This window comes from Lytechinus pictus, chromosome 4, assembly GCF_037042905.1.
Source record: "Lytechinus pictus isolate F3 Inbred chromosome 4, Lp3.0, whole genome shotgun sequence".
NCBI lineage: Eukaryota > Metazoa > Echinodermata > Echinoidea > Temnopleuroida > Toxopneustidae > Lytechinus > Lytechinus pictus.
In genome coordinates, this window is record NC_087248.1 from 12,540,523 (window position 1) to 12,555,078 (window position 14,556).

A 14,556-nucleotide genomic window follows, 5' to 3' on the forward strand; every position below is an offset into this window, starting at 1 on the left:
ACAGGGCATTTGTTACGTTTTTGGAATTTGGGATGAAACTGAACCCTTAATATTTCTAAAACGATCGTTGGATACAAGATTTTCCGTTGCTCTTTTGGATTTTGATAAAAGTTTGCTATAAAAATACATTTTTTTTTCAGATTCTGAATCATATTGATGTTCCTTATGTATATGACGTATTACTAAATATACATTATCAATGCAATGATCCTATCCGCAGATAAAATGTCTCTATTAGGTCAGTATACCTAGCAACTGAGCGCGCTTCGCGCGCTAAGTGACTATTTTCTTTTTGCTGGTGCCCCCCCAATGCCGTGACCCACGGTACGCCACGGTGGACCGGACTATCAGAATGGAGTAGGGGAAGGCGGGGTAAGTTGAGCCACCACCCCAGTCAGGTAATGAATGCGTCAGGCGTTGTGTGGTGGTGCCATATATTGATACTTACCTATGGATACTTAATGCTTCTGAACGTAAGACTCTGTATTCTGCTCCAAATTCTGTCTCCTCTTTTGGTTGGCCGGATAATGGCCTGGTGGGTCAGCGTCAAACTTGTACTTCACTGGTGAACCATAGCACAACCCCTCTTCCCACCACATTATTTTTAACGTTGAAACAAAAACAAGCAAATTTATAGGGAAAAATACAAATTTCAGTCAAAGAAGTAAAACAAATCTTTGAATATAATAAAGACATAAGAACAATGTCGTTAGTCCAGGTATGGATCCTCATTCTTCATAGCCATGATGGGTGCGTAAGAAATGTGTAGATGTGAAAATATCACATTTAGTTCGGATGTGGGTAAGTTGAGCCAGCCAACATGGTGCAAGTTGAACAAGTTGAACCACGGTAATTCATAAGGTAATATATATATTAATGCAGGCATAAAGGTCCAAATGCACAAGGCAATTGCTTTACTTTAGAGGATATTAGTATTCAGAGAGAACTCGCAAGTGAAAAGACTTTAAATTTTTTTAAATGCCATGCTAGTTCTTGTCCCACACCTTTTTTAGGGGAAGGCGGGGTAAGTTGTGACACTTTTTGCTTTTTGCATGTTAGAATTGATACGATTAAAAATTTTGTAGAAATAAGTACCTTGCCTTAAAATTTAATTCTTCTGAAATATTTTTCACCTATATACTAACTTTCTACTCCCACACTGAAAGTCATTGTCACCTTTGAAAAAAGCGATGTCAAATGGCTCAACTTGCCTCATCTGTGAGGTGAGTTGAGCCACCTTCTGGCGTAAGTTGAGCAACAAAATACTATGTACAAAATGCATGGAGGAGGAATCAGCATGTCAATTTTTTATTTAAAAGTCTTTTCACTTGCCAATTCTCTATAAATACTAACATCCTCTGAAAGGAAAAGAACAGTCATGTAAATTTGCTCCTTTATGCCTGCATATCGATGGCTTTTTACGGTTTGTTTGTTTTTATATGCATTACCATAAGAATTACCATTGCTCAACTTACCCCAGTCCGAACGTAATGCGACAATTTCGCATCCCCACATTTCTTATGCATCCATCATATAGAAGACAATGACAAGAATGAAGATTCATACCTGGACTAACAATGTTGTTCTTATGTCTTCATTATATCTAGAGACGTGTATGTAGAAAGGACTTATCTATTTCATACACTTTTTTTTAATACTTTTTTGGCTGAAATTTGTATTTTTCCTCTTAATAGTACTTTTCGTTTCAAAGTTGAAAACAATGTGGTGGGGTTAGGGGTTATACAATGGGTCTTCAATACATAACACAACCACAATGTCTGACTCATTCATTATTGGCCTGGGGCTGGTGGCTCAACTTTCCCCTATGCTCAACTTAGCTCGACTTCCCCTACATAGTTTTCGTGACTCAACTTACCCCAGAAGGTGGCTGAACTTACCCCATGGGTGGGCAAGTTGAGCCATTTGACATTCTTTTTTTTTCAAAGGTGACAGTGACTTTTAGTGTGGGGGTGGGTAGAATGTTATATATATAGTTAAGAAAATGTCCCCCAAGAATTAAATCTTAAGGCAAGGTACTTATTTATACAAGATTATAAATCATATAAGTTCTAATATGAAAAAAAAAACAAAAAATGGCTCAACATGAATGGCTCAACCCCGCCTCCCGCTATACCCCATTCTCAAAATGTGCGCAGGTATGTTCAATCATATCTAAACACATGCAGAACCGAACAGGTTTGTCAACATTTGATGATATGATCAAAGTCCGTTGGATATTTTACGGGTAGAACGTATAGGCAGGTCAGTCTATCGATCTCTTCGTATAGAAATATCTCGGCAAGCTGAGCAATTTGTTTTCAACGGATTGAAAAATGTCGGCACCACCTGCAAGTCCATCTATTCTTGGGGCTTCCTTGAAAGGAAAAGTGGCCCTTATTACTGGTGAGTAAGAACTGAATGAATATTTTATACACGATCATAATGAGTATGATTGGATTATATATTTTTAACGTAAGATAAGGATTTAAAAACCGTCTCGTCCTATATTTACGCTTAGACACTACGTCGGGGGGGGGGGGGGGTCGTGGAAGGACTTGTCGGACCATTATGAGATGTCCTCAGCCAATGAAAATCAAGGAAACTTGTCAGATCTGACAAATAAGCGGACAGCAAATGTTGATGAAACGCTCCCCAGGTCAGTTGATGATGTGATAATCAATAATATTATTTCGATACAAATTAATGTAAAATATAGCAAAAATTTAATTGATTTAAAGGTCCATAACGGAACAACATCATTGTCGCGGCATGATGGTGGTCTCAAGTTTTAGGGTTTGATGGTTACCTCTTGGACATTTTACGTATTTTTTGTATATGCCAGCTCGGTGATATAGTTTGTATAGTATGATATGGTAGTTAAGTCGACTCAACAAGATCAAACATCTAGCCATTTTGTTTAGTAGAATAGCAATCTAAAAGTTCCGTGTGTTATTTGTCCTACATTAATTCTTAACCTGACAGGTCATCCTCTTAGAATAATTGTTTACTACTTAGGGTGTATTTACTTTTTCAAAGATAATTATGTTCTGTTTTTTTCCTTTGGATAATTATTTTAGGAGCTAGCTCGGGTATTGGAGCAGGGGTGGCCCGCTATTTTGCTTCTGTTGGATGTCGACTAGCATTGACAGGTCGGAACATGGATAATCTTCAAGCAGTTGTTGAAGAATGTATCGAGAGAGGTCTCGATAGAGATCAGGTGATTATGACTTTGACCAATCCATTAATTCTACTTATAAATTTTATAAGCCATTGAATACTTGAATTTTGTATATTGAAAGCAATTTGTTACAATGGGTTTTTTTAATAAATAGTATTCATGATATTCCCTGTAATTTCTGCCTTAGTATGGCCCATGCTAGAACATACACTATTCAAAAGCTAGTCAATAGTCGGACTATGTAAGCTGGTGTCTAATTCAAGTTTGATGTGGGCCTACTCATGAATATTCTTTTTTCAAGACAGTAAAATTATCAAACTGACAAATGACAAAATCAATCACTTTTTCTGAGCTTAGTTTTTAAGATTCTTATATTCTCATTCCAATCACATAGATCTTGACAATTCAGGCAAACTTTGAGATTGAAAGCGATGTGAAGAAAACTGCAGACCAAACCATACAGAAGTTCAACCAGCTTGATATTTTGGTAAGATGTGTCAAAATTGGTCTTGATATTCATTTATGATTCGACCAAGGTCGTTCAAAAATATGTACATTCATTTTTCACTGATTATGTTTTTCATTAATCATCTGTCCACCCCTTTCATATGTGTAACGGGCAAGTGACCTAGGGCAATAGCTTAAAGCTCGTCATCACACATGAAAACAATTATTATTTAAACCTGCTGCTTATTTCAATTCAATATGTTCGAAGTTCGCAAACTTTTACTGTGAGGTTTCAACGTCTCAGGTCAACTGCTCTTGTAATCGGTGGTTATTTGTTTGGATAGCGCCAGCACTAGGAACATATTTATCGTGCGTACATACATTCTGTAACTCCATGAGTAAATTACTGTGGATCGACGTTGTAACATTGCGTACTAGTTTATCAGCACTGCATAAAGTATAAGCGTGGTAAATACTCTACCCAGACATTCCAGAGGTATATACTACCCCCGGAAGAAGAAGGAAAAAATAAATAGAAGAAGGGAGAGGGGTCACACAACATATAATTTGTTGTGACAATTAAAGCCGCTGAGGTAATATTTTTATTCTCGAAACTTACTAAATCGTTCCCTCGACTTACTAACACACCCCCATGACTTCAACACGAATAATAAGTTGTGGAACGAGTTATTAGTCTAGAAAACGAGTTACTATGTCATGGCAATGAATTATACAATTGTATAATCATGACTGTGACACTTAAGGTTCTATACAGAGTGAGTCAGAAAAAATGTCCCACTTTTGTAAAGTTGAATTGTTTAAAATATGAATATTTAATCATTAGTTTCATGATATGTCTTGATAGAGGTATCCTCCCAGTATATCCAGGTAACTTTTTCATTTGATCCCCTGCACGCATGACTGAACAGCGGACAATCTTTAGAAGACTGTCAGATCTCACTTGCGCCAAGTTACAGGGTGGGGAATAAAACACTCTTTTAAACAAAGACAGTCCGTCCTTGCATACTCGGTGACCATAAATGACCTATGTTGTGGTGTGAATTGAGGACGAACCATGATTCGTGCACTTTTGCTACTGTAAAAAGAGGCTCAAGTGACTGCTGCCAAATCAGGCAAGCCCTTTTATAGGCAAGTGCAACAAAAGCACAGACATTCATTGTAAATTTTCATTGTTAACCAACAAAAGACATAACCAGCATATTGGATTTATGTGCACTTGATGATGATGATGAAGATGAAGATCAAGGTGAAGATGATGACAATGAGGATGATGATGATGATATGATGGTGGTAGTGAATGTGTTTTAAGGGGAAAGATTGTCGGGAATTGCCACTTAAACATTCAGCGATCTTGCTAAAAATCAATGCTTAATCAGAAAAGAGAAAATTATGAACCAGTTATTACCATGTGTGTTGTGTGTGTTTGTGTGTGTGTGTCTGTGTGTGTGAGCATGCCAGTCTGTCTGTCTGACTGTCTTTGTCTAAAGCACTGTTTTATTCATCACCCAGTAACTTGGCGCAAGTGAGATCTGACAGTCTTCTAAAGATTGTCCGATGTTCAGTCATGCGTGCACGGGATCAAATGAAAATGGTACCTGAATGTACTTGGAGGATACCTCTATCAAGACATATCATGAAACTAATGATTAAATATTCATATTTTAAACCATTCAACTTTACAAAAGTGGGACATTTTTTCTGACTCACTCTGTAGATTTGATGCAACAAAGAATTGCATACTGCTGGCTACCAGGGCTATTCCTCTTTACATTGCGTTCTGAATTCATGTTTGATTATTTTCATATAGGTCAACAACGCAGGAACTGCTTTCTTGGATACGATAGAGACGCTATCAATGGAAAATTTTGATACAACATTTGCAGTAAATGTCAGAGCACCCCTACATCTAACCCATCTTCTAACTCCGTACTTGATTGCGTCAAAAGGTCAGAATAAATGATTTTCGTTCAACAGATAATTATGTTGATAAGCTACATTAAACAAAAATCAAAAGACTCCTTTTTCATGAAGAAATGGCCATAGCGAAATCAGTCATATTAGTCAGTTTATAATAGAAAACTAGTTTGGAAACGCAATATTTGATTGATAGTGCAAAACGCTTAAAATATAACACTTACTGTATGATAAAAAATTCAATTGTTTACCGAATGAAAATGTTCTGACATCTTGGAGATTAGTACGTCATAGGCAACGAACGAGCAAATGTTCTCACCGAAGTAATCGTGCGGTCAACAGCAGAGAACTTTATGGGGAGTGTTCTTTGGCATAAAAATAGCAAAACTGAGAAGGTACAGTTTGTTCATCTGTGGTCATGATAATAATCATTTTTACATTACTTTCATTCGTCTATTTTGACAGGCACTGTTGTTAATAATTCTAGCGTTTATGGAATCAGATCTGTGAGTGTAAATCGTTTATATCACTTTTTTTATTTCTTGTAATTTGTATTCATGTGTCGGGCATAAATATATTTTGCTAATTATAATCATTCTGAAAATATATATATAGAAAGGAGAAAGTAGCACAGTAAATGTTTCTAAATGAATGGACTTTTTACAGCCTGAATTTACAATAGTACGCTTAAATTAATATGAAAAAAGTCTGAATTTGTACGCAATCTTTTAGAAAAACGCTTAATTTGTTCAATGTTAGAAGAAAACATATCTAGTTCCTGTGCAGTCCATCAAAGATTACAAAATTAAAGGTTCAACACAATCTCCCAGTCAGTAGCATTTTTATTTTACCAAGATTTTTTTTTTTTTGGCAAAATATTTGAGCTCAGTGGCGTACCAGGGGTCACGGCATTGGGAGGGCACCAGCAAATTTTTTTTTGTCAATTGGTGAGCGCGCGAAGCGCGCTCAGTTGCCAGGTATACTGACCTACATGTTATAAAGACATTTTAAGGACAGTGCCATTAGACGGATCTGTATTTAACTGATCAAACAATGCGAGCGCGAAGCGCGAGCTGAAATTCTTTGATATTCAGACCTAAAAAGGGACATTGAAAACAACTTTTTGCAATCATGATACTGCTTGTCTCACTAAACAAACAATGCGAACGCGAAGCGCGAGCTGACATTTTTGTATATATTTAAACAGGGACATTTTAAGGACTATATTTTAGGAATCCATTAAGAGTATACATATTTCATCATAGTCATCTAATGCTAGTGCCATACACTTAGTGATTTTGTTAGAGATACATCTAAACACATGAAGCACTTGTAGTCATTGTAATCATGATTATCACGCGCATCTCACTTATCAAATATACTGCGAGCTCGAAGCGCGAGCTGAAAATTTAGGAAATTCAGACCTGAAGAGGAGCATTCTAAGGCTTGTTTGTAGGATTTCACTAAGACCATACGTATTTCACTAACCAAATGATGCGAGCGCGAAGCGCGAACTGAAATTTTTTGATATTCAGTTAAAAAAAGGGACATATTAAGGAATGATGTTAGGAATTCATGGAGAGCAGATATATCTCACCAATCCACTAATACGAACGTATGCATAGACAGGAAATGTTTTATATTAGACCTTAAAATGAGGCAATCTTTTTAAGACGTCATGAAAAAGAAGCATATATCATTACATAAAACAATAATAACTCGAAGTGCGAGGAAATATATTTGGTGTATATTGACTTGAAACAGGAGGTGTTAGTACAACATGATTAAATATCTCGTTACACAGACAATGCGAGCAACAGGAACAATGAAGACATAAGCCCTGAGCAAATTATGTTTCATAAAGTTATGATAAAAATGTATCTTATGTGATATAACATAATTATAATAAAATATAACATTATATTGACCAATTTTTTTTCTTTCCCACTGCGTTTCTCTTCCTTTCTCCCTCTTTTTCCCCTTTCATCCGTTTTTTTTTTGCCAGCCGATTGCCCCCCCCCCGTAGTTACGCCACTGTTTGAGCTAATACTGTGAGGTCACATACTGATGAAAGTAGGGAGAACTAAGATACAATACTAATCTAAAATATGCAGTATCTGCTGGGTGCTGTTACCTTACAATCATAATGTCGCGTTTGTAGTTCAAGATAGAAAATCATTATCTATTTTAAAGTTTTTAGTTTGATATGACTTTAAATTGTGTTTTCAAATAATACCTTAACTCTCTTAAATTCCATACCCATTATCTTATTTTTGCTTGTATAGCCGCCGATGACGTTAAGCTACGGTGTAAGTAAGACAGCATTGAATCACATGACAAGGTGTATCGCTGAAGGTAAGTTTATCTTGATCACTCCCAAGACTTATGTAGCTCGATGTGCTTTTCTTAAAAAAAAATAAAAAAGGTGGCTATTTTATTTATTTTATTTCCAGGCAAAAGACAACAAGAATATACACAACAGGAAGAAATTACCACCGACTAGTGCCTGAGGATGACTAAAAGAAAAACTAGTTTCTGTTTCTGAAGCTCTCCTCACTAGTCGGGGTTTACAAATATACAAAAATAAAATCGGTATAAAATGACAATATATGTTTAGATGCATTACTTTTTAAAACAAAGAACCTAATAATAAAGATTGTTTGTTTCCATGTGCAATTATAATGTCCAGTCAATAAGAAATGTTCATGTATTTAAATAAACAATGTTATGCTATTATCAGATAGTAAAGCCTGAGGAGGTGGAGTTGCATATATTTTGAGAACTTAAGTGTTACCATATCAGAAAGTACACAATAGTCGAACTTGACAACAATGATCATGCTACAAAGTAACACAAAAAGCAAAAACATAGTATCAAAGTAATTGTCAGATACATGTATACAATATTCAGAGATAGAGAGAGAGATGGAGAGGGAGAGAGAAGAAGTAGAAGAGGAACAAAGAGTTTAGAGAACTGGGGTAGAATGAAATGAAAGAGAGAGAGAGGCAATAAAGAGACGAAGCATGATCGACATACAAGAATGCAAAAATGACGGTTTGAGAAGGTAACCATTCGAACATAATGGTTTATTTTTGCCATTCGAAAGTTCCTGCAAAGTCCAGGTTTTTCAATTATATTTTGATTTTCAAGAATTAAAACATCATTATGATCATATAAACGTCACCATTAGGAGAAATAGAAATGTAGTCTGTGTACGATTTGAGAACTTACAGGGCGCTGGCAACGATGTTTTTGTTGGGGGTGCTGAAGTAAATTTGACAAGAAAATAAAAAGAAAAAAAGGTTTCACTACAAAATGAAGGACGTTTTGGTCCCAAGAAATTAAACAATTTCTTCTCTGAGTGATTTTCCGCCATTATGCTATAACACTTTGAAGGGTAGATAGTGGACTGTCAATAGTGTAATATATAAAATTTGGTTACATGTATTTGTCTTCGTTCACCTGTTAACGCGTTTTATTTTTCACGAAACAGAATTGGCACCTCATGGAGTCAGAGTTAATGCAGTAAAGTAAGTTTCTGAAGATTTTTTTTCAAAGTTGAACCCTTTTCATTTCAAACATTGATGTGATTTTCATCATAAGACAAGTTATTCTGACAATTCAGGACCTGAAAGATTATGGTAATCATGATCCAGTGGTGTACAGATGGGGGCCTTTGGGGCACTTCCCCCCCCCTAAAATTTTCCAAGACCAAGAAAACAAATAGAAAAGGGAAGAAAGGGAAGTCAGAGTGTATAGGGTGAAATATTACATTATTTTCTGAATATTCTGTCAAAATCTATCACAGAATTGTTGGCTCGCTTGCTCGCATGTCTTTTTCTAATAGAAAGTTTGCCCGATACCCAATACCTAGCCCCTTAAGATTTTGGCTTATTACGCCACTATCATGATCATGATAAAGGGGATATAAATTCGGTAATAAAATTATTTATTTGAAAAATAATGTCAAGAAAGCATATCCAAAATATTAGAGAAGAATATTTGCAACAGACTTTTTAAGTTCTTAAATACTTTTCATTTTCTAAATTCAAACGAATTCAAGATTCAGGAAAAGACATTCAACTGACCAGCCCTTTACGATAAATCTACAAACACAACGGCAAACAAAGAATATATAATATGCGTATCTATGGACTTAAGCAAAGCCTTCGATACCATTGACCACCAATTTTACTTTGTAAAAACTTGAAAAATGTGGAATTCGAGAAATCGCATTATCATAGTTTGAGAATTATTTGAAAGAAAACAATATGTAATTAACAATAATATTTTTTCAAATTTTCAGTCGATAAAATGTGGAGTATCATAAAGGTCAAGTCCACCCCAGGAAAATGTTGATTTGAATAAATAGAAAAAAAATAATTTGGCATAAAGCTAAAAATTTCATCAAAATCGGATGTAAAATAAGAAATGTATGACATTTCAAAGTTTCACTTATTTTCACAAATCAGTGATATGCACAACTCAGTGACATGCAAATGAGACAGTCGATGAAGTCCTTCACTCACTATCTTTTAAAGGACAAGTGATGATGATGAGCTAGCAGTATTATCTTCGTGTATACGCTCGTGAAATTTATGATGTATGATTTATTATGATTTATTGAAAATGCTTGAATATTCTATCATTTCGTCATCCCCAATTAATGAAAGACGTTCGTATGCTTATTGTTTTTTTACAGCCCTGGTGTAATTCCTACTAAAATGGCGGCGCGGGCAGGACTTTCAGATGAGCAAGTCCAAGAGGTTTGTTGTTCCGTTACCTGTACACAATGGTGTTTAATCGTTTATACAACGCTGTTCACTATATATGCACCTCACATCAATTGTTAAACAGTATAACCCTAAAAGGACAGGGCGCATGACCCCCCCCCCCCCTTGCATTGGGCATACATGCTAATTTCTTATTGTGTGGGGGAATGTCCACGAAATCATGAGTGTCTATCTTTTCACAGGTGGGCACGGGCTTATGACAAAGTTTGTGAATGGAGTTAGACCACTCCCACCCCAGCTTTTATTTTGCATCTGCGTAACTTTTTTCCCCTATAGAATATTTTATATGTAAATAAAGTTTATGACAAAATCATTAAGAAACCTGTATGATAACCAGAAATGTTAATTCATGCTGGCTCGTTTGGCTTACTTTTTAATTTTATTTATTAGAATGAATATCATAAAGATACTTAGGTACATTTAAAGTTCATCTGAACAAAAAGTTGATTAGAATAAAATGATAAAAATCAAACAAGCACAACAAAGAAAATTTCATCAAAATCGGATGTAAAATAAGAAGGTTGTGACATTTTAAAGTTTCATTTATTTTCACACTGATGACATCATCCACTCACTATTTCTTTTGTATTTTATTATATGAGATATGAAATATTCTAATTTTCTTCTCATTGTCAAGTGAACAGCGATTAATTTCTCCTGAACATGTGGAAGTTGCATTGTTTAATACCATATACGGTTCAGTAAAGTTGGTCCTCATTGTCAAATCTGTAAAAAATGAAATATTGTATAATTCAAACAATAAAAAACAAAAGAAATAGTGATGAGGGACATCATCGACTGTCTCATTTGCATGTCACTGAGTTGTGCATATCACTGTTTTGTGAAAAATTAGCGAAACTTTTAAATGTCACACCTTTCTTATTTTACATCCAATTTTGATGAAATTTTCAGCGTTATGCTAGTTTGATTTTTTTCTATTGATTCAAATCAACATTTTTCTGAGGTGGAGTTGACCTTTAATACATATCTTCTGATTTATGTATTTCAGACCTTGGAGTTCCATAAGAAAACTCATGCCATGCGCAGAACTGGGACTGTTGAAGAAGTGGCTAAACTCATTGCATTTCTCGCATCCAGTGACTCGTCCTTTACCACCGGGGAAAATTTCCTGACAGATGGAGGGAATCATCTCTTAGTAACCACCCTTGATTAGTAGAGATTGTTGTTCTCTCCATTATCAGCATTTAACGGGAATCCAACCCAAATAAAAAAGAGGTTTTAGAAAAAAAAACAAAAAATCAGAGAAGTAGATATGTGAAAGTTTGTTCAATACCGGACAATCAGTAGGAAATTATCATTTTTTAAATTAAAAAAATGATAATCACTGTATCACTGGAGACTTAAAATTGGCTGCATAATGAGATGTCATAGTGATGTAGGGCAAGGACTACTCTTTCTATTTGCTCCGATGCATAAAATGGCTAAAATGTCACATTTCTACAAAAGTTTCATTTCAAATTATAATCATTTTTGTTTCATGAGAACATGCTACTTTGATTGATTATAATACGAGAAAACTACAATTCCCCGATTAAGTGACCTATATGGATTGTTATCTACCCAGTTGCTGATTTGAAATTTACATAGTCTTGGGGATGTTAATTGTAAAGATCAGCCCACCTCAGAAAAATGTTGATTTGAATCAATATAGAAAAATCACACAGCATAGCTTTAAAATTTTAACAAAATTGAATGTAAAATAAGACTTATGACATTATAAAGTTTCGCTATTTTTTATACGAAATAATGCACAACTCGATGATATGCAAATGAGAAGGTAGATGATGTGTCCCATTCACTTTTTTCTTTTGTTCTTTATTGTTTTAAGTTATAGTTTTCAAGTTTACAGATTTGACAATAATGACCAACTTGGCTGACCCAAAATTGTTAAAACAATGGTAATTCCGCATGTATAGGGAGGAATGAAATTTTGTTTCACGTGACAGTGAGCAAATGAGTACCGAGTAGAAAATTAAAATATTTCATATAGAGTTATGCAAAAGAAATAGTGAGTGAGTGCTGTCATCAGTCCCTAGCTCATTCGCATACGGTCCAAGATGTGAAATTAAGGAAACTTTAGAATCTTAGAACTTTTTTTATTTCACATCCGATTTGATAAAAAAATTTAGTGTGTCGGATTTTTCTCGTTTTACTCAAATCCACTTTTACAGTGTTATAGTTGGAGTGGACTTGTCAATTAAAACAGCCATGCCTTTCTTATTGTTTGTCTGATTTTTTTAACTGTCATCATTCTGTTTTACTTATTTCTCTCCCCTCTCACACAAAGTATTATGGACAAGGCTGGATTCCCCTTTAGGTAGGCTACATAAACCATTTTAGAACACACGTTAAAGTATTTATAGACCAAATACAGCACCTGAGGCATGGCTCTAGGAGGGGGCAGCGGGAGGGCCCGCTGACGTTGGTCAGTCCAACACAAGTAAGAATTATAAAATGGCCACTGAGTTAAAACCTCTGGTGGTCAAAACGTAGCGTGAGTCAATGGGACAGAAATACGTAGAAAAAAATCGTGAGTTAGCGAAGTGAGCGAGCAACAATTTCCTAACCCTTACTTTTAATATACTACGAAAGGCTATTTTTTGTATATTCTGGCACTAAGTTAGGGGTCCAGGTCCGTCTGTAATATATCGGCCTGTCCATTTGTCCTGAAATCAATTCATTTCGATTGATATGCTCTACATTCTAAAACAGCTTATACAATATTGGGTAAAATGGGAACATGTATGCTTGCTGGGTAAAATGATACCAAATACTTTGTAAATTTTACGCAAGGTTGTGTTGAAATTGACCCTTTAAATTTGCATTTTCCCAATAGAGGGAAAAATTACGCAGCAAACATGCTTGTTCTTTTGCTACCCAATATTGGGTCAATTTTTACTCTTTTTTTAGAGTGAATGGTGGCATTGGAGCACTTTATCATGAATTTATAATTCAATGTATAGACCTAAATCTTCAAATTCTTGAATGGGATTTTCATTATGCATGGAGCTACTTGAAATTAATATATTTCTCGATCGTGACCTCTTACTACCTCTCAATATATGCACAACTTTTTTTTTTTACTCTATTTCATAAACAAGCACTTTGATAGAGTAATGAAGTGCATTCTAATACTTTAATGATACACCAAGCCTGATAGGACTTGTAACGAGAAATCAAATAATTTAAGAGGCTAAAAAAGGGTACAAAATCATAGCAATCATGAGTCTTGTATTGTCTAGAGATGTTAAGACTATTTTTTTATTACAGGGTCTATACACGACAGTCGCTGCCGCCAAATTCTCAAATGTGCGCTCGAACTAAACATTTATTTCTCCCTAAATTACAATGCAGGACCTATTCGTAAAACATTATTAATATAATGATCTTTGTACACTAGAAAAAAAAAAAAAATCGAATGTATGTTTTTTGTATGTCTCTTGATTTTGTGTCGTCAAATATCAATAGAATCTACGTATTTTAGCAAAACTTCCCTTTCTTTCATTTCTATATTTTTTTTACAGTTTCTTACTACTTCAGGTTTGTTAATTCATTACTCTTTATTATTCTTGTCGATTAAGCACAAAAAACCTGGATATATAAAGTGGGATATTAATATAATTTCCACCCGCAAGCTTCATTCTCTCTCTCTCTCCCTCTCTCTCTCCGAATCATTTACCGATTCAATTCTCAAGATGATCTCTGTACCTGACGAATGTAATTTATAAACATGACCAAAGGAAGCATAGCTGTGGAATTTCTCTTCCAGAAAGAGCTTTTATATCAATGCATTTTCCCAATTTCTTCTCTGATTTTTTTACTACAATTTTCTCCTTTGACGACCCCTTCTCTCACACCTTACATTCTTTACAATTCAGTTTTTCATTAATAATTTCCTCTGATCAATCACAAAGGGAGCCTTCAATACAAACAAATAGATTCAATATAAATCGCTTTAAATGTATGCAAAATACATTTATTTAATTGAATGCAGATAAGATGACATGAACTGCAAACGAAATGCAAATTGAGGCGATAAGATTATTTTAATCTGAGCATCGGCATTCTTGAGGAACCCAGTAGCGAAGGATCTCTGTTCCGCCTCGTCGGAACCTCATCTTATCAACCACGTGATGCTCCTGATAGAAATCACCATTCTCATCCTGGAGAGACAGAACGACA

At 35.1% G+C, this 14,556-nt stretch overlaps 1 protein-coding gene across 1 annotated transcript; it reads left to right on the top strand.

Moving 5' to 3' along the window:
• Positions 1–2,232: 2,232 nt before the first annotated feature.
• On the top strand, positions 2,233–12,594 carry LOC129259529 (dehydrogenase/reductase SDR family member 4-like). Its single transcript, XM_064098402.1, has 9 exons — positions 2,233–2,403; positions 3,078–3,217; positions 3,573–3,665; positions 5,454–5,592; positions 6,026–6,066; positions 7,846–7,915; positions 9,054–9,090; positions 10,263–10,326; positions 11,363–12,594. Exons 1-9 carry the CDS (start codon positions 2,334–2,336, stop codon positions 11,525–11,527), a joined length of 819 nt encoding a protein of 272 aa, XP_063954472.1. The 5' UTR covers positions 2,233–2,333; the 3' UTR covers positions 11,528–12,594.
• Positions 12,595–14,556: the final 1,962 nt, after the last annotated feature.